At 55.4% G+C, this 22,743-nt stretch overlaps 6 protein-coding genes across 6 annotated transcripts; 4 read left to right on the forward strand and 2 right to left on the reverse strand.

Annotated features, from left to right (window-relative positions):
• Positions 1-1,675: 1,675 nt before the first annotated feature.
• On the reverse strand, positions 1,676-2,371 carry B0T26DRAFT_676726 (uncharacterized protein; the record flags this gene model as incomplete). Its single annotated transcript, XM_060440007.1, has 4 exons — positions 1,676-1,702; positions 1,772-1,843; positions 1,895-2,179; positions 2,354-2,371. The coding sequence occupies 4 exons, from the start codon at positions 2,369-2,371 to the stop codon at positions 1,676-1,678; spliced, it is 402 nt and encodes a 133-aa protein (XP_060297367.1).
• Positions 2,372-6,825: 4,454 nt separating this feature from the next.
• On the forward strand, positions 6,826-8,527 carry B0T26DRAFT_676728 (uncharacterized protein; the record flags this gene model as incomplete). The annotated part of the gene is made up of 6 exons (XM_060440008.1): positions 6,826-6,835; positions 6,890-7,097; positions 7,374-7,667; positions 7,722-8,039; positions 8,106-8,172; positions 8,252-8,527. 6 exons carry the CDS (start codon positions 6,826-6,828, stop codon positions 8,525-8,527), a joined length of 1,173 nt encoding a protein of 390 aa, XP_060297368.1.
• Positions 8,514-9,521, forward strand: B0T26DRAFT_333156 (uncharacterized protein). The gene has a single exon (XM_060434428.1). It carries the CDS (start codon positions 8,663-8,665, stop codon positions 9,380-9,382), a length of 720 nt encoding a protein of 239 aa, XP_060297369.1. The 5' UTR covers positions 8,514-8,662; the 3' UTR covers positions 9,383-9,521.
• Positions 9,522-12,362: 2,841 nt separating this feature from the next.
• Positions 12,363-14,797, forward strand: B0T26DRAFT_713632 (major facilitator superfamily domain-containing protein). The gene is given in 3 exon segments (XM_060442131.1): positions 12,363-12,525; positions 12,628-14,750; positions 14,770-14,797. The coding sequence occupies 1 exon segment, from the start codon at positions 12,853-12,855 to the stop codon at positions 14,689-14,691; it is 1,839 nt and encodes a 612-aa protein (XP_060297370.1). The 5' UTR covers positions 12,363-12,525; positions 12,628-12,852; the 3' UTR covers positions 14,692-14,750; positions 14,770-14,797.
• An 84-nt stretch (positions 14,798-14,881) lies between these two features.
• Positions 14,882-16,766, reverse strand: B0T26DRAFT_741490 (uncharacterized protein; the record flags this gene model as incomplete). Its single annotated transcript, XM_060443974.1, has 3 exons — positions 14,882-15,181; positions 15,212-16,532; positions 16,633-16,766. The coding sequence occupies 3 exons, from the start codon at positions 16,764-16,766 to the stop codon at positions 14,882-14,884; spliced, it is 1,755 nt and encodes a 584-aa protein (XP_060297371.1).
• Positions 16,767-20,547: 3,781 nt separating this feature from the next.
• B0T26DRAFT_713637 (uncharacterized protein) lies at positions 20,548-21,834 on the forward strand. The gene has a single exon (XM_060442132.1). It carries the CDS (start codon positions 20,978-20,980, stop codon positions 21,620-21,622), a length of 645 nt encoding a protein of 214 aa, XP_060297372.1. The 5' UTR covers positions 20,548-20,977; the 3' UTR covers positions 21,623-21,834.
• Positions 21,835-22,743: the final 909 nt, after the last annotated feature.

A 22,743-nucleotide genomic window follows, 5' to 3' on the forward strand; every position in this document is an offset into this window, starting at 1 on the left:
GTACGACACTCACCAAGATTACAAACGTCCTCGGGATCGCACGAATCCCAGTGGTAATCTGTACAGACTCGAGGTCACTGTACGATTGCCTAGTGAAGCTGGGAACTACGAGTGAGAAGAGACTAATGATAGACATTATGTCCCTCCGCGAAGCGTATGAACGCCGGGAGATCTCAGAAATCCGTTGGATTGATGGACAAGACAACCCACCCGATGCACTCACTAAGAAGAACCCCAACCAAGCATTGACAAAGCTGGTAGACGACGGAAAGGTCATCGTACGAATCGAGGCGTTCGTCGATAGACTGGACAAGACGAACTGAGGAGGAGCGGAAAGGCTCATATCTACTCCTCAAGCAGAAAAGGGTTCAGACGCGAGCCCGAACTAGAGGGAGGAAGAACACGCTGGCTAGGACCAGCGCGAGGAGAACCACCGGCTGAACTACCGCCCGAATCCCAGGCGGACATTGAGCCCTCGTTGGAATGAGAGCAGCGAGATCCGTGCGACTGCCAGACGCACTCGGCATAGGCGCCGCCTTGGAATGAGGGGATGCGTACGCAATGCCGGAACTTGGGAGACGCGTTTGGATTGCCGCACTTCTCCGGGCACGGGCGCACGGAGCGCACGAAAGTACGACTCCCGGCGGATGATGCGGGCGAAGAGAAAATGGACCGACGCACGATCGGCAGCCAGGACGCGGACCTCAACGTCAACCGAGGGCATGGCGACGACGCGGCGCTCATCGTCCTAAGGTTAATCAGCCACTCGTACGACAAAAAGAAAGACTCTCGAGGGTATTCACATTGACACAGAGGCTCGCAAGAAAACGGCGGTTATCCTCAGAACCGGTCGGAATAAGCAGGAAGAGATCGCCAGTACTATTCGTACGAGAGCTGATGGTACCAAGAGGTGTAGGCGGCAGGCCGCCGCCGCCAGGCACGAGAGACATTGTGCCTGTATGTGCATGTGTGTGAAGAGCGTACGAAGAAGGAGAAGAAGGGAAGAAGGAGGGCGAGAAGGCCAGCTTCACACCTAGACTGGGTGCCTCGAAAGCGCACTCTTGGACCCTCCGCTCCTTCCGCACGATCCCCGATCCCGGGCATATCGTCGTACGAGACCCCGGATCGGCACTAGCAGGCAAACAAGTTATCAGACAAAACGTGCGAGGAGGTCGGGACTCATTGCACGATACTAGCAAACAGCATATTCAGACGAGATAGTACGATCTGTTCATCCAACCACGTGGGAAGTCACAGCGAAGGCAGGATAGGGAGAGGGATCGTACGGTCACAAAAGAAGAGTTGCCAGTGTTGGAATAGCGATGTTGGTGACCGTACTCTGCGCTGGAAGGGAGGCGGTGCGATGCACGTGCGCCGCACGGCCCTCGCACGGCCACGTACAAAGCCAAGAACCCTCACCATAGATTTCTAGAACAGAACATGAATCAGAACAACTTTACACCCCCCCCCCCCCCCGGTAGTACTACCACTTTTTGACCCGTTGGAACACCTACGTGGTTGGAATACCACGAACAAAAAACCTTATATACCTTCCCAAGTAAGTGCCCAAGTAAGTAAGTGCAGCTTCAATTTGACTAATCAAAGATTCCATTCACTAATAATAACTTTCCATTGTAGGTACCTATCCTCTTCAACTGTGCAAGCTATCTCTAGTCTAATTAGCCCCGCCCAGAGCCCAACTCTGTTGATGCACCGTTAACCATTATCCAAAGCAACGAAAGAACACCCTTTTTTCCCCGACACTGTTTACTACGTGCACCGAGGAATGGCCCTTGGACAGATCGCGCAAGACGAAGCCGTCGCCCCTGAGGCCAATGGTGCACTAGTGCTCGGCGTACTTCACCCTGACTGTATCTGGATAGACTGTGGTTACCGTGCCGGGGGGGAAACTCTCCATGGCAGCTGCAGAGGGAATTCCCACCCCGGCCGTGGGCGGGGCTCCGGCTGACAGCGTTGTCGACCGAGGAGGGGGAGGCAGATTGCAGCCCGGCGGAGCAGCACTTCTGTACTGGGCCGAAGAGTTCGGATTCGGTTGATGGCCCGCGTGGGCCTCGGCGGCCTCCTCGGCGGCCTCGCCGGGACCGGCAAGGTGGATGTCGTTTGAGACGCCGAATCCAAAGGACAGCGGCTTCCCATTGTTCTGGGGGTCGACACGAATCTACCTGGTGCTCTTGCCATCGAGGGCTACGTGGCTGGATATGTGGAATCTATTGCGCATGCCGTCGAAGACTTTTTGTGCCGTTTCAGACCTTTTACAATAGAGTCTAATGGAATGCGGCGCCGGCGGGGCAGCTCTCCCCGAGGTCGGCGCTACCACCGGAGGCACGCTAACCTTGGCGTTGGAAGCCATGTGGGAAATCAGTACCGATTACGAATGAGGAAATCTTTTGAGCGGTGCGGGAAGTGTGAACTGAAGACCTAGAATAGACTTGAGCGGGGAAATCAGAGAGGAACAAAGAGCCTGTCGAGAGTGCTGGGTAATGGCATGGATACTGGAATTGATATATAGAAGACTACAAGGAGGGTTTTATATAAGTAGCAGAAAGCTCGCTCAGAGTGGTGGTAATGCGTCACCACCTGCGGCGCGCGGCGTGGTTCGGAATTCGTTGGGGGCTATGTTCGGTTGGCCATGCCGAAGAAAGGATAGTCTGAGGCTCTGAGTGGCACAAGTCACAAGTGATCTCGTCCAATCTCGGCCGGGTGTCAAACAACTCGTCGGTCCACCATCCTGGGAGATGGCAGCCGGGACTGCACAGGTAGTTTCAAACCGGGGTGTGCGTTGGAGGCTGGCTATACATTACCCGCTCACGGCATTTCACATTCCACAGCCACAGAGCAGTGGGGTGTTCTTTTTCGTCTTGAGCCAATACCTTGATCTTATGAGGAGGGTCTCTGCTGAGTGGACACGGCTGGTTTCAAGTCGACTTTGGAGTCGTAACGGCGACACCACTCCACCAGACACCGCCAGCTGGTGTAGCTCGTTGGTAGGCCGCTTTTCCTTTTTTTTTGTCCCAAAAAAAGAGAGAAGCCACTCTTATAGCGTGCCAAGAAGGGCCCACGTGGTGTTGAGATTCGGCACTAAGAGAGGCAAAGTAGGCATAGCCTCATCGAGAACACGAGGTGGGGCATTATCTTAGCACTGGATAACCTCTCTTTTGGAAACCGAATTCTTCTTGAGAAATGCTACCAATCATGCCTGCCTATTGGTCTAAACTCACATCCTGGCGTCTCCCCTTTCTGGGGCTGTACCGAGCTGGCCGCTGCCCGAGTGAGATCAATTGCAAAGCCACGCTTCTAGGTCATTGCCCGTTGATGTTTTATAGATAACTGGCCGGACCGGTAGGTAGCCGGGCAGCTAATGACTTCCTTCGGTGCACTCTTGTTCGAGTAATAACATAATGAGAAGCAATTGTCAACCAACTACCACAGTTGGGTCTATTCTACCAGGGCTTTACAGGATCCCAAACTTGAGTCATTCACAAAGCTTACCAAGTTAAAGTCTTTCGTATCTTGAATTGCAAACATCACCAGCAACAAAAGATAGGACAAAAAGAGCAAAAAAACATACAACACCAGGGATTCGCTGGTGGTCACCCACCCAACTACTAGTCTGGCGGTTAGAATCCTTATCTCTGGGGCTCAAAGCGGCCGAAAATGAGGGTATATAGGAGTCGAAAATGGGCTCTGAGAGTGCACCGAATAAAAATGCGGCATCTTATCTCTTATCTTAATTAAACGAATTCCGTATCAAGCTTAGCTTATAGAATGCCGTTTTTAGAAACGCTTGCTACTCCGTCTCGCACAGACGCGTAAACGGAATGCACCCAATTAAATAGCCGTACGGAGGCTTTTGTAACCGATATTTACCTGAATCTGCTACTACCAGAAAACCCGAGAGGAATCTCCACCTCTTTGGCGGCACTAAGTGCTTGTCGTATGCGTCATTGCGCGAAACTGGGAGAATTGGAGCAGACGTCTTTGTGCCATGTTCCCTTCTTCGGTGCTGAGAATGGGCGTCGATCCCGAAGAAGAGTCGCACGGATAGAGTCGAAAATCGATGTTTATTCCAAGAGAGAATCAATAATCTAGTGATTACCTCACACTCGATTACACCCGCCCCCATTTCTGCAAGTAGATAACAAAGTCTTGCACGTGATCCTGATTTAGAGCGCATTGAATTGTCTGTCTAGATCCTTCTAAAATATAGGTAAAAGGGCATCCTTTTATAGCCTTGAATACCGCTGTAATCCTCCACGGAGCTCCGTATACAGGGCGACATTTAGTCAAGAGAGGTAGATACCTCAGTTGTTTTATTATCCTTCTGAAGCTCGTTAATCACCTCTATCTTACTCCTCAATCTAGTTAGCCTTTCTGGGCTTTCGTGCTTGCTGGCAATCTTCAGAAAAACATCCGTGTGTTCTAATTTCCAAGTGTTTAATTGAGACCCGTTCTTATACGTATGGATCTCGACTTCGGTTATGAAACGGGTGTGTGTGTTTCCATTTACCGTCCTGGGGGTGAGGGGAGCCTGAGCTCCCGCCCTACCCGTAAGCTCTTGACTTGTGGGGACGCGCTATGAGAGGGCCTATATACATAATACTGCCTATATAGCGAACCTTGCAATACCTTAGCTATTTGGCGGAGTGAGACCGCGCTTCAAACCGCTACCCCCACCTGTCGGGCCGTGGAGGCTTGCAGCAGTGTCCTTGGGCGAGTGCCCCTGGTCGTTTCTGGCTGGTATAATGCCTGATATCGTACCGGCTGCCCCGGTCTTTTGTGGTTGGTTGATATCCAGAGGTAGGCCCCATATCGCCCTGCCCTACGGACTGAGCAGGTCCAGGCTACTGTATGGTTGTACTACGCGTCATTCTCTTCTGGCGGGGCAATGTCATGGAAGAAGCCGGTCACGTGTAGGAAGTCCTGAAACGCGCTGGGGTTTTCCATAAGTTCCGCTAGATACCTTTTCTTTTCCCGGGCCGTATACGGCCTCCTCCGGGGCCTCCCTTCGTTAGGCCAGGGCCATTTCGTAAACTGGCTTAGCGATTTGGGGCAAAACACAATGTGTTCCGGGGTCTTTTCGCCATTACACCAGCGACACGCCATTTCGCAGTCTTCTTCGGCATGCTTGAATTTCCGGTGATACCAGGTAAAGTCGCCATGACCCGTACGGACCGCCAAGAAGCGGTGCAGGGTTCTTCGGGGGAGTATCTCGAGTTCGGGGGGGCACCTGAGTCGGTACCCGAGTTTGAACGACCTGTATCGCTGTGAGCACCGGTCTTTGACCTTTGCCCATTCTTCGGCGACCCCCGCTAGCGTAGGTTGGGTGTCTTCGTCGACCAGGGCAGTCGTTCCCCGCTTGGCCTGAGTATCGGCGATTTCGTTTCCAGGGATGTCCATATGTCCCGGGACCCATTTGACCGTAACCCCTCCGGGGTGGGCCGGTGGAATGCCAAGAAGTGCTTCTGTGAGGTCTTCGAGGCATTTCCCCGTAGACACCTAATGGCCGCTGTATTGTCGCACGTTGTACTTAGGAGTCATGGAAGGATACTTTCATCCGAAGACGGATTTACTGTTTTGCTGTATCTGACAGCGCAAGCGCACGAATTTCGGCGACCATGGAGATGGGCCGCCCTTTAACTGTACTATAACTACTAATAATTTTGCTCTCTACAGTACAAGCGTGTTCTTATTCAGAGCATAATTAACAGTAAGCTACTGTAGCCCGCGCGGTGCGTCGCATTCGATCGAACCTTCCCCGCTTCGAACGACCATAGCAATCCAAAACCGGCAATAATCACCTGCTAACCCACCTGATTACCAGCACAACGTCACGCCATCGCCACCAAGTAAATTCGCCTCCGTCACGTTAGCATTGGGAAGAGAATTAAAGCTGATAATCTTACCTTCTCAAAACGAAGTACTGTACGTACGTCATCCCAACATCGTTAGAAATGCTAGAATTTGTGAGGGCCTGGTCCTCCAGACCTCCCACTAATCAGACGCCAGCCGGGTGGATCCACCCGACTGACCAAAGGAAGCTCGGCCAGAGCCCCACCTTGAGACGCCCTGGAAGAATCTCGCGAGGGGAGGCTTTTGCTTCTTTTCCCTTTTCTCTTTAGTTTAGAATCTTCGTCGATAGCGCCCGAATAGAGGAGTTCCGCCCTCATTCCAAGCCGGCCGTGACACGCAATATCTTATATAACGCAATCAGTGGGACTCTTATGGTTATCGATTTTAAGCGGACAGAGTTACGCGGTCGCCAACCTCTTAGTTGATCAGCCCAAACGGCCTCACCACATGCTCACTTCACTTCTCATCCTTTCTGAGTGTTGGTCCTATCGTTTGCATCTACTCGTCTCGTGGTACGGCTGGATCCACGCCGGTTTTCTAGTACGCTTTGAGTCTACTCCTTGTACAACTAATCATAATGCCAAATATGCGGCGTTCGGCGATGGATACCCCAAAGGCACAAGCCACACGGCTAAGACGAGATTTTGACGACCTCATCTCCAAGCTGATTGATGATGAGAATACCGCGCGGTCTGACTATGAACGGGAAGTACCCCAACTAGAGCAACAAATCTGCGGAAAGGAGGAGACTATCGAGCGAATATAACGAGAAATTGAAGTCGGCCGAAACCGGATTATCCAGTTGCGGGATACCTTACGGGCCGCCACCGAGGATAGACGCGAAGTGGGGGCTATTTTTGGTCGTCGGAGTAAGAGCAAGGTAGGTCTGCACAAGAAATTCATTTGTCTAAGGAAGTAGTACTCTTATTCCTCCGTTTCCTACGAGCTGAAAAGATGCTTACCTGTGAGTGCGACGCCAGAGCCCTCCAAGCACGGCACCAACAAACATTCTCACCAGCAACGCGGAAGTCGGGACCGCTACGGCGCAACCCCAGGAGCAGACTGCTGAAGATATTCACTCAAGCAGCTCGACGGAGCGACCAACCACACAGCCGCCGGCCGCCGGACGGACAACCACGCGATCGAGTCGCCCTCTGCGCGAGTCGGCCAGGACGCGTCAAGTTCGCGAACCGCCGGCAGTCCAACCAGCACGTAGAAGAGGTAAAGTAAGCCATCCTGTCCAAATCAACTTATCTTGTGCTAAAATAAAATCAGAGAAAGCGGGAGGCCGAAGGCCTGTCTGAAGCAGAGCGAGGCGGATTAAGACGTAGAAGAGGTACTCCTATCAGCCAGAATAGGGACTAGAGGAAAAGACGGCATCAGCCCGGCACCATCCAGTTTAGCGAGATCTTTCAGGGGGGAGGCGCTAAGTACAAGCATCTGATCGTCGAGCATCCAGGGGAACCCGGGACCTAGTTCATCCTATTGTGCGACGACCATAGCGCCCACTTTGGTCAGAAGCCTATTCTCGGGGCCATAAACCATCTCAGAAGCAAAGATCACGGTTGGCTTATCTTGGACGCGTCGGACGCAATTGAAAAGTTAGGCATCCGCGTACTCAACTGCAATGTAGCGAGGGCTGAGCGGAACAATAATGCCTTTGTGACTGCGCTGAAGAGTGGATACAAGGTCCTCGAAGGGAGGTCTCCCGATGATCCGGGAGACGTCCTACATTCCGCCACGACAACGGAATACCGGGATGATAACAACCGCGAGGAGAGCGAGCCCACTGCGCGGTGTGTTCAGCCGAGGGTAACACAAATTGACGGAATCTCTGACCCTGTGGTTAGCGAGCTGCATCTTGCATACTGGCGGGGCGCATCGCCCGGCTGGTACGCCGCCGTTGTACTAACTCTCGGCAGCTTCGAAGCTCTAGGGATTTCGGGGACCATTTCCAATACCAGTTTCACCAAAAGCCACATCCCAGTTTGTTTCAAGTCAGATCAAAAGACTCGCACTATCTCTGGGTGGGCAGAGGGCTATGAAGATGGCGTGGCTAAGGTTACTATGCGAAAATTCCCTGTTATGTACTTTGGTGACGACCAGGTGATACCGATGGAAGGTCTCCTAGTTCCTCCTCGGGGATTCTCAGACGCAGAAGTCCTCAGGTGCGTCATTCTACGGCTGTAACATGCTCGATTTTGTGCTGATACTAACGACTCAGCAATCACTAGCTGTTCGTGGTACTTTAAGCCTTACCACGTAGGCTTCATCGGGTTCGATCCAGTACGGCTACACCTTGTGGGTTAAAATGCACGTGTTGTATTGGATCTATCTGCTACAAAGAAAATGAGGGTAACCGAAGTTACGGTTACCCGAGCTCGCGTGCCCGAATGGGCACGTGACTCGGCACCTGATCCCGGACCCCTGTCTCTTGGGTGCGGTTGTCACCAACACCGTGGTTCCAACACTAGCCAATAACACCAACCACATAGAGGGCACATTATCGAACGGGACTCCCCCGGCCGAGTGCGAATCACAGTCGACTGCTTCCGTTCAATCCAGCATCGGATGGGATACAGTCAACAGGAATGCAGCCGATGTATCTGAGGATTCGGGCGACATCTCCAGAGGCCAGAGCAACGACCCATTATAGGACGCCGAGTCCGAACATAATCACGACGGCGGTGTGGGAGATTCAACTACCGAGACAGATCGAGATGATACAACTACGGTTGCTCCAGAGAGTCGCCACCCTGCCGACGAGGAGAATAACCCGCACATTGCGCGCATGGAAGCCAACTTGGATTTCACCTCAGAGTTCCCAATAGCGACAAGCACGGCGGCTTCTTGGCGTTCGACGCCGGCGGAAATCTCTGAGCGGGCGGAAAAGCCGGCCAGCACCTCTCTCGAGGAGCACAATACAATTTCGTTAAAGGCACGGGAGGTATCCCTGACTTTAGCATGTCGTGCAGTGGCTGCTATAAGCCATCGTCAACCAGCCCCTAATACGGAAGCCTCGAGAGCAGACAGTCCTCCTATTCACAGAATTACGACACCAAATGAAAAGCCGTCCTCCGTCGGGCCAACAGCGCGGACAATGGTTTTCGATCCAGTACGGTCATCATCAACGCAATCACAGTCACTACATATACCGCGGGATAACATCCTGAAAAATCACTTCCGACAACCAACCGTACCGGAAGCGGAGGATAATGAAGTACGTACCGCTCAAAGTCTTATCACTATCTCGGACGGCAGCCCGGTCCGCGCCTCTGCAACTCAGCAATTACCTCCGGTATCGTTTGGGTCGAGTTTCCTGGCGACTCAGACTTTCGGTGTCGCAACGCATCCTGCGGGACGGCCAACACTCGCACGACACCAATTCATCGTACTAGCTCCAGCACAAAGGCAGTCATTGGAAAGGGAACCCCCCGCCCCCGGTGGTCGCCCGTTTTCACAAATACCCCCGAGACATAGCCATCCATCTTCCGGTTTTGTGTCTCACTAGACGAGTCCTGGCCTGGGGAGTGCACACGGTAGCCGGCTGCCTCCGGTGTCTCAGGGTTTTGGGTTGCCACGTATGGTATCAGATGGCGACCATATTGGTGAAGACCTAGCTAGCAGCAAGTTTCCTTATCCGGACTGCCATCGACCTTTCAACCGCGAAGTTATCAGGGATAAGCATATCGACACATACCATACATAGCGAGGAGAGAAAGACGGGACGGGAGCAGAAGGTAGCTAGAAATCGGAGAAAACAGAGGCTATTGGTTTACAAGACGGTATTAAGTTAGCGATTCCGTTATCTCGAAACGGGAAGAATCTAATAACGTACTACGTAAACAAAATATTCTCGTAGGTGGGATTTGCTTAGTTAGTAGTTTCCGGCAATTTATAGCAACTATAGATACACATCATAATAAATATTGCTATAGCGTAACGAACCGTCCAAAGCCCTGCTTCCAAGAGGGACTCCTAAGCGTACTAATAACGAGTCGGGGTGATGATTCGATGAACCCGAAAGGTTCACAACAAATGCACGAGGAAGTGTCCACACAGTAGTACGGAGGTTGACGCCAAAACAAATTAACCTCCCCCGGGCTGCAAAGCTTTGGGCGACACATCGTGGTCCACTTAAGCCAGGGTTGGAGTTCTAACGCCATATCGCTAGCCAACCACATCGCCAACCGCATCATCTAGCAGCACCCACACCGCCACACAGACTGACATAACGAGACATAGAGACGTAATAGCGCCGCATAGGCTAGGCTCTATATAGGCCGATTCATAAGTATATAGCTTTATCGTTTAAGGATACGCCTTCTACTTACTCCTATCCGCCAAACCCAAGGCAACTCAGCATGCAAATACCCGGACGGAAAACGATGCTAACACCGTGTTTAACGACTTCCAACATCTTCCTTTGGCGGTTTCGGTGCTCGGTTGGTTCAGCCATAATGCTGATGATTCGGCACTAGGTCCAGGCGGGTGGAAAGCGTAAGTCGGAGTTATAGGGCGAAGTACTGCACTTCCAAATCATCTGCAATTGTCACGGCTGTGGAGCTTGACAATGTTCTATTGGTTGCATTAGTTTGTGCGCGCGCCTGCCACGTGCTCAGCTTTCACCCTCACGTGCGTAGCACCACTACCTATTACCCCGCGCCCTGCGCGCGGCGTCCACAGATAGATTCCTTTTCCTTCTTTAGTTTTGAATCCACATTCGTTACTGCCTTCAACCTTTGACTTCCTCCCTCTGTAAGGCCGCGGCTCGATGTTGGCTAGCTCGCTCGGGTTAACGAGCGTCGGGGCTGGGGCTGGTACTTGCAGCGCGAACACGCCAGGTCGCTGGATCTACATCGGTACATTCTCGCTGAAAGATGACTCCTAGGCCGATGAGACCAGCCCGCGGTGTAGCCGTCGGATTTGGCCTGGGCGAGGACGGTGGCCCGGGGGTCGGCATCCTTCGACCCACATGAACACGAAAGCGGCCATTAGCCAAGACGTGTAGAGGAGGGTCACAAACACGTTTGGTTCGCTAAGAGCGGGTCCGCAACGCGTTGGTGAAACTGAGGTCACAACAAGGCGACATTAGATTCACACCACAGCAAAAGTTGGAAAACGGACTTAAAAAACGGAGTGATGAAAACTGAGCGCGAACGCGTTCCCTACCGTTTCAATCATCAGAAAACGTTACTGCACGTGACCTGAACTTTGCTGAGTCAGCATCTCGACCGAAAATGAAAGTGAAAAACTAGTTCCAGATTCGCGTTCACGGCCTCCCCACAATAGCGACATCTTCTTGTCTTTGTTGTTGTTCAAAGGGGGCTGTTTTTTGTCCCCGGAGCGACCAGTTCTAGACCCTTTTGAGCGGACAGGGAAGATTTAGATGCAAAACGTACGTGTTCAGACACCTAAACGCCAGTCAAGTAGACTCTCCCAACCAGGCACTTTACTAGAAATACCACGACAGATCGGCGGGTGCCTGTTCCGACTCACTTAAAAGGAAGCAAAAAGCCGCACATACCTATCCGACCTATCAGTACGGAACAATCGCTGGCGGAGTCAGACTCCAGAGCCAAACATAGCGACTACGAGCCCCGACGAGCAAGGCACTCGCCGAGAAAAACAAATCCCCGAGATCCCTTGAGCGTAGGTCCTATAGAGATGAGCCAGACTAGTCACTGGAGCGGAAAATACATCGGCACGGCGAGGACGTTGGTTGCGAACGGAGATTGAGAGCCTCGCCTCGAAAACTAGAAATCGGAACCGAACCGTTGGATCTTGATCCGGCACACATCCCGTGGCAGGCGCCATGAAATTTCCAGACAAAACTGCTCTCCCTGGGTATGTACTATAAAAAAAAGAAAGAAAAAAAGAGACCGCTTAAACATCCATCGTCCAACCCGTCCCTCGAAATCCAAACAAACAACCCAGCTCGTGCGTCGATAGAACTGTTGCCCGCCGTCCGGAGTTAATTAACAGCGAACCAAACACCGGCACCGCGGAACAGCAATTGGTTCCACCCGCCCAAACAGGCAGGGGGATGTGCCCACATCATCCCATCATCCCACCATCAACCTACAGCACGCCACAGCACACTGATTGCAGCACGCCACAGCACACTGATTGCAGCACGCCATAGCACACTGATTGCAGCACGATAAAGGCCACAGGACCACTCGGCGCTCTGAAGAGCAAACGGCCCAGGAGCCCTATCTTACCTACCTCCAAAATCGGGCGAGTAAGTAACCTGTTAACATTGAAAGCCATAACAATGGAGGGTGCCTAGGTTAACCAGCATCCCATTTCCAGTTTTGGCGGAAGCCGTTGATTACAAACAAAACGAAACAAGGTAGCGAAAACAGCGACAACGGCGACAACAGCGACAACGGTGACAACGGCGACAACGGCTACAACCGCCACAACCGCCACAACCGCCACAACCGCCACGGCTGGATGATGGCCGATGGCTGGGGCGATTGCGCTGCCGCATCGGCACCGAGACTTGCAGGTACGTTAGCGGCGACACAGAACGTGTTTTATTCCCGGCGTTAGTTTGTCCTGCCGAGTGCGTTACGGCAGCGGAGAGTTTGCTGGCGCCATTTTTGTTTCTCTGCAGGAGAGATAAAGGATGCTTGATTTTCTTCTTGCTTTTCTTCTTGCTTTTCTTCTTGCTTTTCTTCTTGCTTTTCTTCTTGCTTTTCTTCTTGTTTTTCTTCTTCCTTTTCTTCCTTTTCTTCCTTTTCTTCTTGCTTTTCTTCTTGCCTTTCTGCTTGTCTTTCTTCTTGCAAACTCGCTTTTCATTTTCCTCTCAAAACAAATGCCAAGAGCGGGTGGACCGAGAGCGGAGAACCACGCGATCAGTACATCGTCAAGGTCTTTGACTTTTAAAAACCAGTCCCATCAGTTCACATTGCACTACCTACTTGGATGAGCACATTCTGTGGACCTCCCGACCTGACCTGACTAGCGGAACCAATGACGACAGAGACCAAGCCGCCCGACGATGGCGCCACCAAAGTCACACAAACAAGCCAAGACCTCCCGCAACAGCCACAACCCCCCAGCACAGAGGGCTCCGGCTCGGACCCGGACGAGACCCCAGCCCCCGGGACGGGCGCGCTAGTCACGGGCGAGCCGCCGACCGAGGCGCCGGGTGGCGACGACAGCGGGGGCGCGCCCGCGCCCGTCTACTCCATCTACACGACGTGGGAGAAGCGGTGGATCGTGGTTGGCGGGTCGCTCGCGGCCACTTTCTCGCCGCTGACGGCGCAGATCTACCTGCCGGCGCTGACGGTGCTGGCGCGGGACTTTTCCGTCACCGACACGCAGATCAACCTGACCGTCACGACGTACATGATCTTCCAGGCCATCGCGCCCATGTTCATCGGGGGCTTCGCCGACACGGCGGGGCGGCGGCCGGCGTATGCGCTGTGCTTCGTCATCTACATCGCCGCCAACATCGGACTAGCGCGGTGCCAGACGTATGCGCAGCTGTTAGTCGTACGTAGCATCCAGTCGGCCGGGTCGAGCTCGACCGTAGCGCTGTGCCAGGCCATCGTGGCCGACATCACGACGAGCGCCGAGCGCGGCCAGTACATTGGCATCACGGTGCTGCCCATCGTCGTCGGGCCGAGCCTGGGCCCCGTCCTGGGGGGCGTCATCGCCCAGTACCTCGGCTGGCGATGGATATTTTACATGCTGGCCATCGCCGCCGGCGTCACCCTCACCGCCATGGCCTTCTTCTTCCCCGAGACGTGCCGCCACATCGTCGGCGACGGCTCCGTCCGCGCTCACCCCGTGTACCACACCTTCTGGCAGATCATCAAGAACAACTCCCTGCACCGGCGTGGGCGGCGCGCGCAGGCCGCCAGAGACAAGGTCGCGACCGACACCAACCCTCCGGCAACGGCAGATGGCCCGCAGCGCGCAGCGTCCCCGGCGCCGAGCCGCCCGGCACCCGTAAAGTTCAAGTTCACGCCGCCGAACCTGATGGGGTCCATCGTGATGCTGTTCCAGAAGGAGCTCGGCATCCTGCTGGCGTACAACTCCATCGTGTTCGCGGGCTTCTACGCCATTGCGACCGCGCTGCCGAGCCAGCTGTCGGCGCCGCCCTACAACCTGTCCGGCTCGCAGGTCGGGCTCATATACCTACCGGTCGCCGGCGGCAGCATCGGGGCGGCGGCGGTGTGCGGGCCGGCGCTGGGGCGTAACTACGCACGGCACGCGGCACGGCTGGACCCGTCGCTGGCGACGACAAGCGACGGCGGTGGCGGCAAGAAGATCAAGGTCGACCGCAAGCACCAGGCTGACCTGTCACGGTTCCCCATCGAGCGCGCCCGCCTCGAGGTCGGCCTGCCGCTGCTGCTGCTCAGCGCGGCGGTGACGGCCGCCGTGGGCTGGGCGCTGCGGGCGAGCGCGCATCTCGCAGTGCTCTGTGTGCTGCTGTTCCTGCTGGGCGTGGGACTGGTCGGCTTCAACAACACAGTCAACACACTGATCGTGGACGTGTCGCCAGGGCGCGCGGCCGCCGCGGTCGCCGCCAACAACCTGACGCGCTGTCTGGTGGGCGCAGCCGCGAGCGCCGCCATCCTACCCATGATCGACGCCATCGGCGCCGGCTGGGCCTTCACTGTTTTCGGCGCCACGTATGTCGTGTTCGCGCCGGCCATGTGGGTGGTCATGGCCCGCGGGATCCGTTGGCGTACCGAGGTCAAGGAGAAGGAAGAGCGCAAGGCCGAGAAGAAGAAGGCGCTAGACGACGAGAAGAATGGGATTGGTGGGGCCGGAGGAGGGCGGATCGGCGAGGAGAGATGAGGAGGGAGAGCGAGAGACCGATTCGAGAGCGAGAAACCGATTTGAGAGCGAGGAACCGATTTGAGAGCGAGGAACCGATTTGAGAGCGAGAGAGAAACCGATTCGAGAGAGAGCGAGAAGCCAATTCGAGATGTAGCCAAGTTGATAGCAACTACGCGTGTTGACCCCCCTTCTTCAAAGGCCATCGAGGTCAAGTCTTTGTTTCCTCCTTCGGGGGCGTGATTGGTTCCCAAGCCGACGCGACCTCGGCGCGGTCGGCGGGTTTGGCCTTGCCGGCCTTGGGCTTCTCCGGGTTGAGGCGCTTGATGTCGTCGTCGTCGTCCCAGTATTCGTACATGACGCCCGGCAGTATGTCGTGGCACGTCTTGTGCAGGCGAGGCAGGCGCAGCTTGGCGGCGTGCAGATGCCCTACGTCAGTGTCCCAGGGCCCGTCCGAGGTGAGTCCCCCCTCCTGCTCCTCGAGGCGGTACATGAAGCTAAAGATGGCTTGCTGGCTGTCGTTGGTCTTTGAGCGGGCGACGAGGGATTCCTGGGCTTCGCGCAGCATGCGCTGCCACGCCTCGTTCTCGGCCGTGTCGCGGCTGACGGGCATGGTGACCAGGCCGGTGAGGATGTCGATGTAGAGCGTCGTCGACGTGCCGTAGTCGCGCACGATGCCGTTGAACACGCGCACCAGGTACTCGTGGGCCTCGTCCTTGCGCCCCAGCAACATGCACAGGAAGCCCCTGTTGAACAGGCTGTCGCCCTCGACGCGCCGGAACGTCCAGTCCTCGTCCCCGCCCCGGCCGACCCACGCGTCGATGCGGTCCAGCGTCTGCTCGGCCGAGTCGTACTCGGCGTTGGCCATCTGCGCGCTCGACACGTTGACGAGCAGGCGCGCGTGGTGGCTCGTGAGCTGGTGGCCGGGCACGTCCTGGAGCGTGTCGAGCGCCAGCTGCACGATGCGGTTGACCTCGCCGGCGTTGACCGAAGGCCGCAGCCGCAGCACGAGGAGGTACTCGCGCATGGCGCGGATGACGTTGTCGTCTTGCAGGCCGTCGGCGTGGAAGGCCAGCAGGTGGTCGAGCCGCACGCGCGTGGCCGTCTCGAGCACCAGCAGGTACTCGGCGATGGGCAGCGTCTTGATGCGCGACCAGATGCGCGTCATGGGGTGGTGGCGGCCCAGGACCACGGCAAACATGGAGGCGACGAAGCTGCTGACCTGGGCGCCGACGAGAGGCCGCCGCGACGACAGGTAGAAGCAGGCGCGGACCAGGCAAGGGAACATGGTGCTGTCCTCGTCCTTGATGATCTGCTGCACCTCCTCCATGTGGGAGTTGATGAGGCGGACGGAGTCGGCCTCGGAACCCGTCCAGTCCGTCACTGTGCGGAAGCTCGAGGCCCAGTTGTTGAGCCGCGAGTGGGCCCTGGCGCCGCCGGGGCCGAAGAAGCGCTTGTGGGCGGGCCAGAGCTTCCAGGTGCCCTGGTCGTAGGACCCGGCCGTGTAGGTGGCGAAGAGCTGCAGGATCTCCTCGTGCACGCGCACGTCGCGGGCGCCGTCGAGGTTGCCCGGCACGGCGAGGGCGCGCACGGGGTCGGGCGAGGGCGTGCGGCAGACGATACCGTAGTCAGCGTTGCCGACCTCGAGCTCGCCGTCCTGGAACTTGGTGTGCAGGCCCGGGTTGCGGGCAAGGTAGCGCTCGACATCGTCCCAGTCGACGCGGCGGCCACGGATGGTGAACCGCGAGTCCTTATTTACGGCGTCACGCTTCTTCTTGATCCGCACCATCTCCACCACCTCGGCCATCTTGTTGTTCTTATCGAGTTCCCACTTCTTGATGCGGGTGCGGTACATCTTCATGCTGAGCAGGGGGCGCTTGAAGTTAGCAGGCGTGTCTGTCTGTCTGGCTCTGGGTAAGGCCCGAGAAAGGGGGCGGGGGGGAAGAGGGGGAAGAGACGCACGTTGCGAAGAAGCGGTGTCTTTGGGCCATGTAGTCCATGACCCCGCGCAGGGTGCGGTCTTCGTGGAGGTAGAGGCGCGTGATAGTAGCGCGGTGCATGTCCCAGTCGGCCTGGCTGGCGTACATTTCCTGCATGCTGCGCTTGCCGCCTCCCGCCGCTTTGGTGCGGATCGGTTGCGACTGCGACTTGGACTGCGACTCGACGAGCTCCATGATCGCGACAGAGCTGCGGGGCGTGCTGAAGACGTGGTGGGCTGTTGCAGTGTGTAGGTCTACGAAGGGGGTGGGCTGCTGCAGTGTGTAGGTCTACGTAGGGGGGGAGAACAGTGGTCGTTTTCAGCCACTTCTATTTTCGAGTCTAGTCGGAGCCTGGGACTCGAATCCTGTTCTGCATATTCTGTTCCCTGCGAACAGTCGAGTGCTGGAGCGGGAACTTGAGGTGGAGGTCAAGATGCGAGCGAGCAAACAATTGTCAGCAAACCAAGGGGTCGGTTCCATTTGATGTGCTTCGAGGCCAAGATGGATGGATTTCGGTCGCGTGTGACAGAACACCCAGGCAGGCCAATTGGGGCGGGACGCTCTGTCATCAAATACTCCGATCGTCCATTCCTCGTCCGTGGGAATCGTCCAGGGCCAGGGCCAGGGCCAGGGGGCTGCTTCCCGTTTCTTGGTGCTTGCTTGGCTGGGCTGATGGTCCGTCCGCCCGCCCCAGTGCTAGCATTAGCTCAGTGAGGTGTGGTGTGGTCGTATTTTCAACACTAGCCTGGGCTGGCTGGCTAGCATCCGGAGCCACGTCCGTTGGCTGCCCTGACCGCTGAATCGCTGCACTGGAAAGACCAGTAGGCTAAGAGTTTCTTCCATCGTCCTAAGGGGAGACTGCCCTGCCAGACTGGTCACGGACTCACGACGGCGCAGCACGACAGAGATAGCAGCGTCCAGTCAGAGCACGGCCGACGACGGCATTTCGGAATTTGCCGTCTGCAGCATGCCCGTTTAGACAGCACCGGACCTGTGATTGGCGGCTGGAGTCTCATCCCACCCGCAGCGGATTCAGCACCCGCGTCCAAGGATCGGGCTAGGCGGGCCCAGTGAACGCCCGCCTAAGGAGCCCTGTGCCTCTGGGCGCGCGGCCCTCGGCACCACTTGCATCACCTGTTCAGCCCTGTCGACGACCCCTTCGCTTCGCTCCCTTCCCACCCAGTCGTCTCGCTCCCTTCCCACCCAGTCGTCTCACTCCCTCCCCAGTCGTCTCACTCCCTCCCCAGTCGTCTCACTCCCTCCCCGCTCTCCTCTGCGGCACTTCCTGGCTGTGCTCTGATGTCCGCGGGTCGCGGGTCGCGGGTCGCGGGTTGCGGGTTGCGGGTTGCGGTTTGCGTCTACCATCGTAAAAATTAAACCTAATTTTGCCGCGTCTGGTTCACGACCGCAGCAGCGTTGCATTGACCATTTCTGAGAGGTTTAACGTGTCATCACAGGTCCGGTTGGCTCGGTTGGTGGTGGGCTCCGCTCCCATTGGCCGTGCATCCGCAGCGACAGCCGCTAGCTGCCTCGGAAGTAGGGCAGGTCGGACTTGATTCGAGTGTGACGGGCCGCGGCGTGCATTGCGTCAGTTAAAATGAGGGAGGCGGAGCATTGAGCTAACGACCAAGACAGCGAGGAGTGACTAGACCCCCTGCTCCTTCACTTTCATTGCTGCTACCGGTACCTAAAACAGGCCTGGCCTTACCCAGGGGCCCAACAAGCCGTTCCACTGATCCCACCCCTCACTCTCAACAGCCATATGTTCCAACTGATAGGCAAATTGCTCATCCAGCGGCCCTTGGCCGTCTCGCATCATTCCGGCGGGATCCAGTTCGATTCTCCGTCCGTCTCCGTCCGGCATGGCCTCTCAGACAACTCGGCAGAGCGCCAAGCCAGCAAAGACCCTACATTCCGAAAAACTGTCGAGGTGAGTATCGGACCTACCGGATCAAATTACTGTGTAACTACTTGTCCGTAAACTGAGGCCGCGGGCTTGGGTCTGCAGTTTTCAAAGTCTCCCAGAAAGCACATCATAAGGGGCCCGTGCAAATGTGAGAATTTAGGATCCCATATCTGATGTGTTTTTTGCCACTGCAATCCCCTCTTTGGGCCGCCTTGCGATTAGTCACAGTCAGATAAGCGAATAGCCAAGGTGGACATTCTGATGCATGTGTTTTGATAGGACTGCAGTTACTCGGTGAGTTCCGTAAACCTTGGTTGAATAGAATCATCGTCCCTGTCAACACAATGATATCATGGAATTCGTACAATGAATGTGTGCATCTGGAATTTGTGTTTTGAATTTTGCTCCTGTGGCTAGCTTGTGCAAAAAGTCGTACATACCAATGACTAAGGCGCTTAAGCTGCAAATGACTGAAGCGCCTAAACTGCAAAGTTCCGTCCGATGCAAAGTTCCGCCCGAGTGCCGTCCCTAAAAGGAAAAAAATGCTCGTGGAGGTGATGATAACCGTAATTACATGAACGATGCGCAACGCAAGATGCTCCAGCTTTCTCTGGCAACCTCTACCGTGGCCACTTGAAAACATTCTCCAATGTGGATTGGCCAGTTCGGGGTTCTGAGGGTTGTTACACATCGTCATTACCTGTAATTACAACCCCAGGCTGGCGCGTCAAGGGCCTCTCATCCCAGGCTCCTACGGCAGATACGATGAGCATATAACGCGCATGTTTGGTATAGCTACGGTGATATCAAATAATTAGTCGCTTGCCTATTTAACCCCATCTTTAGATAACTTGAGTAGATATTTAAATAGCTCAAGCAGGCCTCTGGAAAGCTCACATGCACATATATGTATCTTATGTAAGCATATAACGTTACGTGGCTTAAGGATATTCACCGCTTAGATAGGTATAAGAAGTATCAATAGGTATAAGTATCAATAGGTATAAGAATCAATAGGTACAAGTATCAATATGTATAAGAAGTATCAATAGATATAAAAAGTTATCAATAGAAAAGCACTAGATGGAAAAAGGAGGTAATCACCTGTTGCCTGGCACTCTGGGCAATAGCAGCTATGTATAGTCGCGAACCTCACCACAATAAGTTTCTCCTCCGTCGCACACAGCACTCACCCAGGCCACCCAGCTCGCTTGTGCACTAAACCTGAGCCACCCAACTCACCTAGGGCACTAAACCCACGCCATCCAACCACCTCAACTTCCTCCTACCATCCACACCACCAAAATTTAGCGGGGTATCTGGAACTCCCGAGCACAGGCCAACAGGCTCCTTTAGTTCAGTCACGTCGGGCACTGCCTTTTCCTTCTTCTTTCTCTTCCACATCGTCACACAGGCCAGACTAGCCAGTCCACATCGTCACACAGCCCAGACTAGCCAGTCAACACCTCTCATAAAAATGGCTTATCGTCAGCACGCGGTTTTTCTAGCAAACCGTCGCGCAACTGGAGCCAATGCAATTCTCATCGTCGAACGAGTTCGACGTGCGTTGCCCGCCGCCACGGGCACCAATCCTGCCCTTTCTAGCAACAATGCGGAAGCCGCCCCATCCGCGGCGCTGATCAAGACGGGGGGCTCGTATCGCTGCCCCTCCCTGCCCAACGAAGTCCTGGTCGGGATCTTCAAATTCGCCCAGGATGATACCTCGGCCGGCCAGCAGCCCAACAAAACGATCCAGAGCCTCCGCCTGGTCTCCCGGCGCTTCTGCCATCTCAGCACCCACCTTCTCCTCCCGGTCGTCGACGTCGCCATCGAGCTCGACTCCTTCGAGCGCCTCAACAAGATCTCGTGGCACCCGGCCATCAGCCGCGGCGTACACACTGTGCGGCTGTGCGTCGACTACCATAGTGTTAACATAGCCCATTCGCTCGGTTGGTTTCACGACCTTTGCAGCCAAGCCTTCATGCTTGAACATGGCGAGGAAGGGATTTCTAAGCGCCTCAGTGGGCTCATAAGGCTTCCGCCGGGCTTTGCAACCGAAGAGACGTACCTCGCTGCCTGGCACGACTATCAGCGCAAGTACAAGGGCCAGCAGAAATTTCTTCTGGAGAGACCTTTATTCGCGAAGGATGTTGCCATGGCGTTGGCTCACATGCCCGGAGCAAGGTCCCTGTGCATGCAACACTCGGCCGCTTATTCTAAATTCTTCTCGGAAGATTGGAAACTTTACGACATTTGGTTTGATAAATTCTAGTCGAATGTCTCCGCGAAGCGGACTCTGGGGGAATTGTAGGCCGCTCTGCCGATCGAGATCAAGAAGGCTGGAGGGTCTTTGACTAGCCTCTCCATCGACTATAGCTTTCATAGCTATACCATCGACTCGGACCCTCGGTGGTCTCGGCTCATGACGCCTGCTGTCAACCAGCTCAAATCGCTGCACGTCACCTCCCAACTGCGCGCAGGAGCTGACCATGAAAGGCGTGGCATCCACGGCCTTGTTGCTTCCCTCTTGGCCCCCCTTTTGGACACGGACAGTCTCGAGTCTGAGACCCTTGGCACCGCCTGCTTTACATACGACAAGCGGCTCAGAATCTATATGCAACTGGATCCCCTCTGCTCGGCCCGATGCTGGGCAAACGTGAAGGAGCTGCATCTGCGCTCGATGAATTTCACGGCCGGCGACATGAAGCGTCTGGTTGCGAACCTCCAAACACCGCTAAATTCTTTCTCGATGACCCGGATGTCTCTTGACTTTGATCCCGGCAGTAATGAATACTGCGACCAATCGACCGACGCGTGGGCCGGCATCTTGGAGATTTTGCGAGGCGTCGCCGATGAGGTCTCGATCCGCGACATGCGCGTGAACGGGGGCGTTGACGTATGCTTGGAAATCGAGCGGGTCAGGCGCCCGTTCTGCGCCAAGGTGCCCACGCACGACATCAGCCGCTACTGCCGGGAGGAAATCAGCTACAACCCCCTCTTGCGCGACGATAATCGATGGGCGTCATATGGCCGATGCGAGGATGAAGCGTGTGTATACAACAAATAATGACATGCATCCCGAAGACTTTGACCGGAATCTTGGCGATGCGGAGGAAATACCACCGATGAGGAGACCATGTTGCTAGCAAGACGTGGAGGCTGGGGCTGCCGTGGGGAATCAGTGATTTGCTATGGTGGCAATTTTATAGGTACTATTGTATGTATGCAGGAACAGCCAGGGCAAATTAGCCAAGCAGCGTCTTGAAGAAGCAACGTCACAACAGTAGCCGACCTTCCTCTGTCAACTTCGCCAAGAAAAGGCAGCGGAAAGCTGGTAAAATGTGTTTGACTTGGAAGAAAGAAGTGCAGAGAGCATTCCGCGTCATGAAACGGGTTGGGCAGACATGCAGCTTGGAACATGCAAGAATTCCATCCATCTCACAATTCCTTCCCAACTCCGATCAGGTGCCCGCGTATTTTTCCCTCCCAAGCATCCCAGTCAAATCGAGATGAATCCATTCGAGTAGAAGCCGCCTGGAGCGCAACCACGACCCGGGTCCTTGTCCTAGGCCCGTCTGGCGACAAGGACCGCGGCACACTCCCCAGCTGCCGGATCGCGCATATAGACCGGGCCTCTCACTGGAAGATTCCCGGAGACGACCCGAGGGCCTCGACGGGGTTCTATGAGGCCGTGTCATACACGTGGGATGATCCAGACTTTTCAGAAGTGCTGCTCGCCAATCGAGGCATTGTCGAGAGCCCGAGCTCGCTCACGGCCGTCGAGGCCAATTCCTGTCGACCGTCACGATCCGCAAGCGCAATTTCGACATTTTGACGCTGCTTTGGGAGTTCGACAAGTCGGCCTGCTTCAACCCCCCTAATGTCATCTTTGCGCTGATGGGCCTGGCGCGGAACGTTTCCGACTCTCGGGTGACGGGCGCGACCGACCAAGGCGACGGCGTCACCGTCCTCGTCACGTACGACGTGTCGTGGGCATAGTGGCTTTTGCACTACTGCGAACAAACAAAAATCCCCCTCGGACATCTTCCTGTCCTACTCAAACTATCCATACTCCGAAGTCATAGACGCGTTCAAGAAGTACGAGTCAACATGGCCGTACCTCTTTCTCGACCTCGGGGACGACTTCACGGCTCTGGCGCGGAACACGGTCCGGCCTGAGGACTTGGT

Source organism: Lasiosphaeria miniovina (genome assembly GCF_030549165.1).
Source record: "Lasiosphaeria miniovina strain SMH2392-1A chromosome Unknown B0T26scaffold_4, whole genome shotgun sequence".
Classification (NCBI taxonomy): Eukaryota; Fungi; Ascomycota; class Sordariomycetes; order Sordariales; family Lasiosphaeriaceae; genus Lasiosphaeria; species Lasiosphaeria miniovina.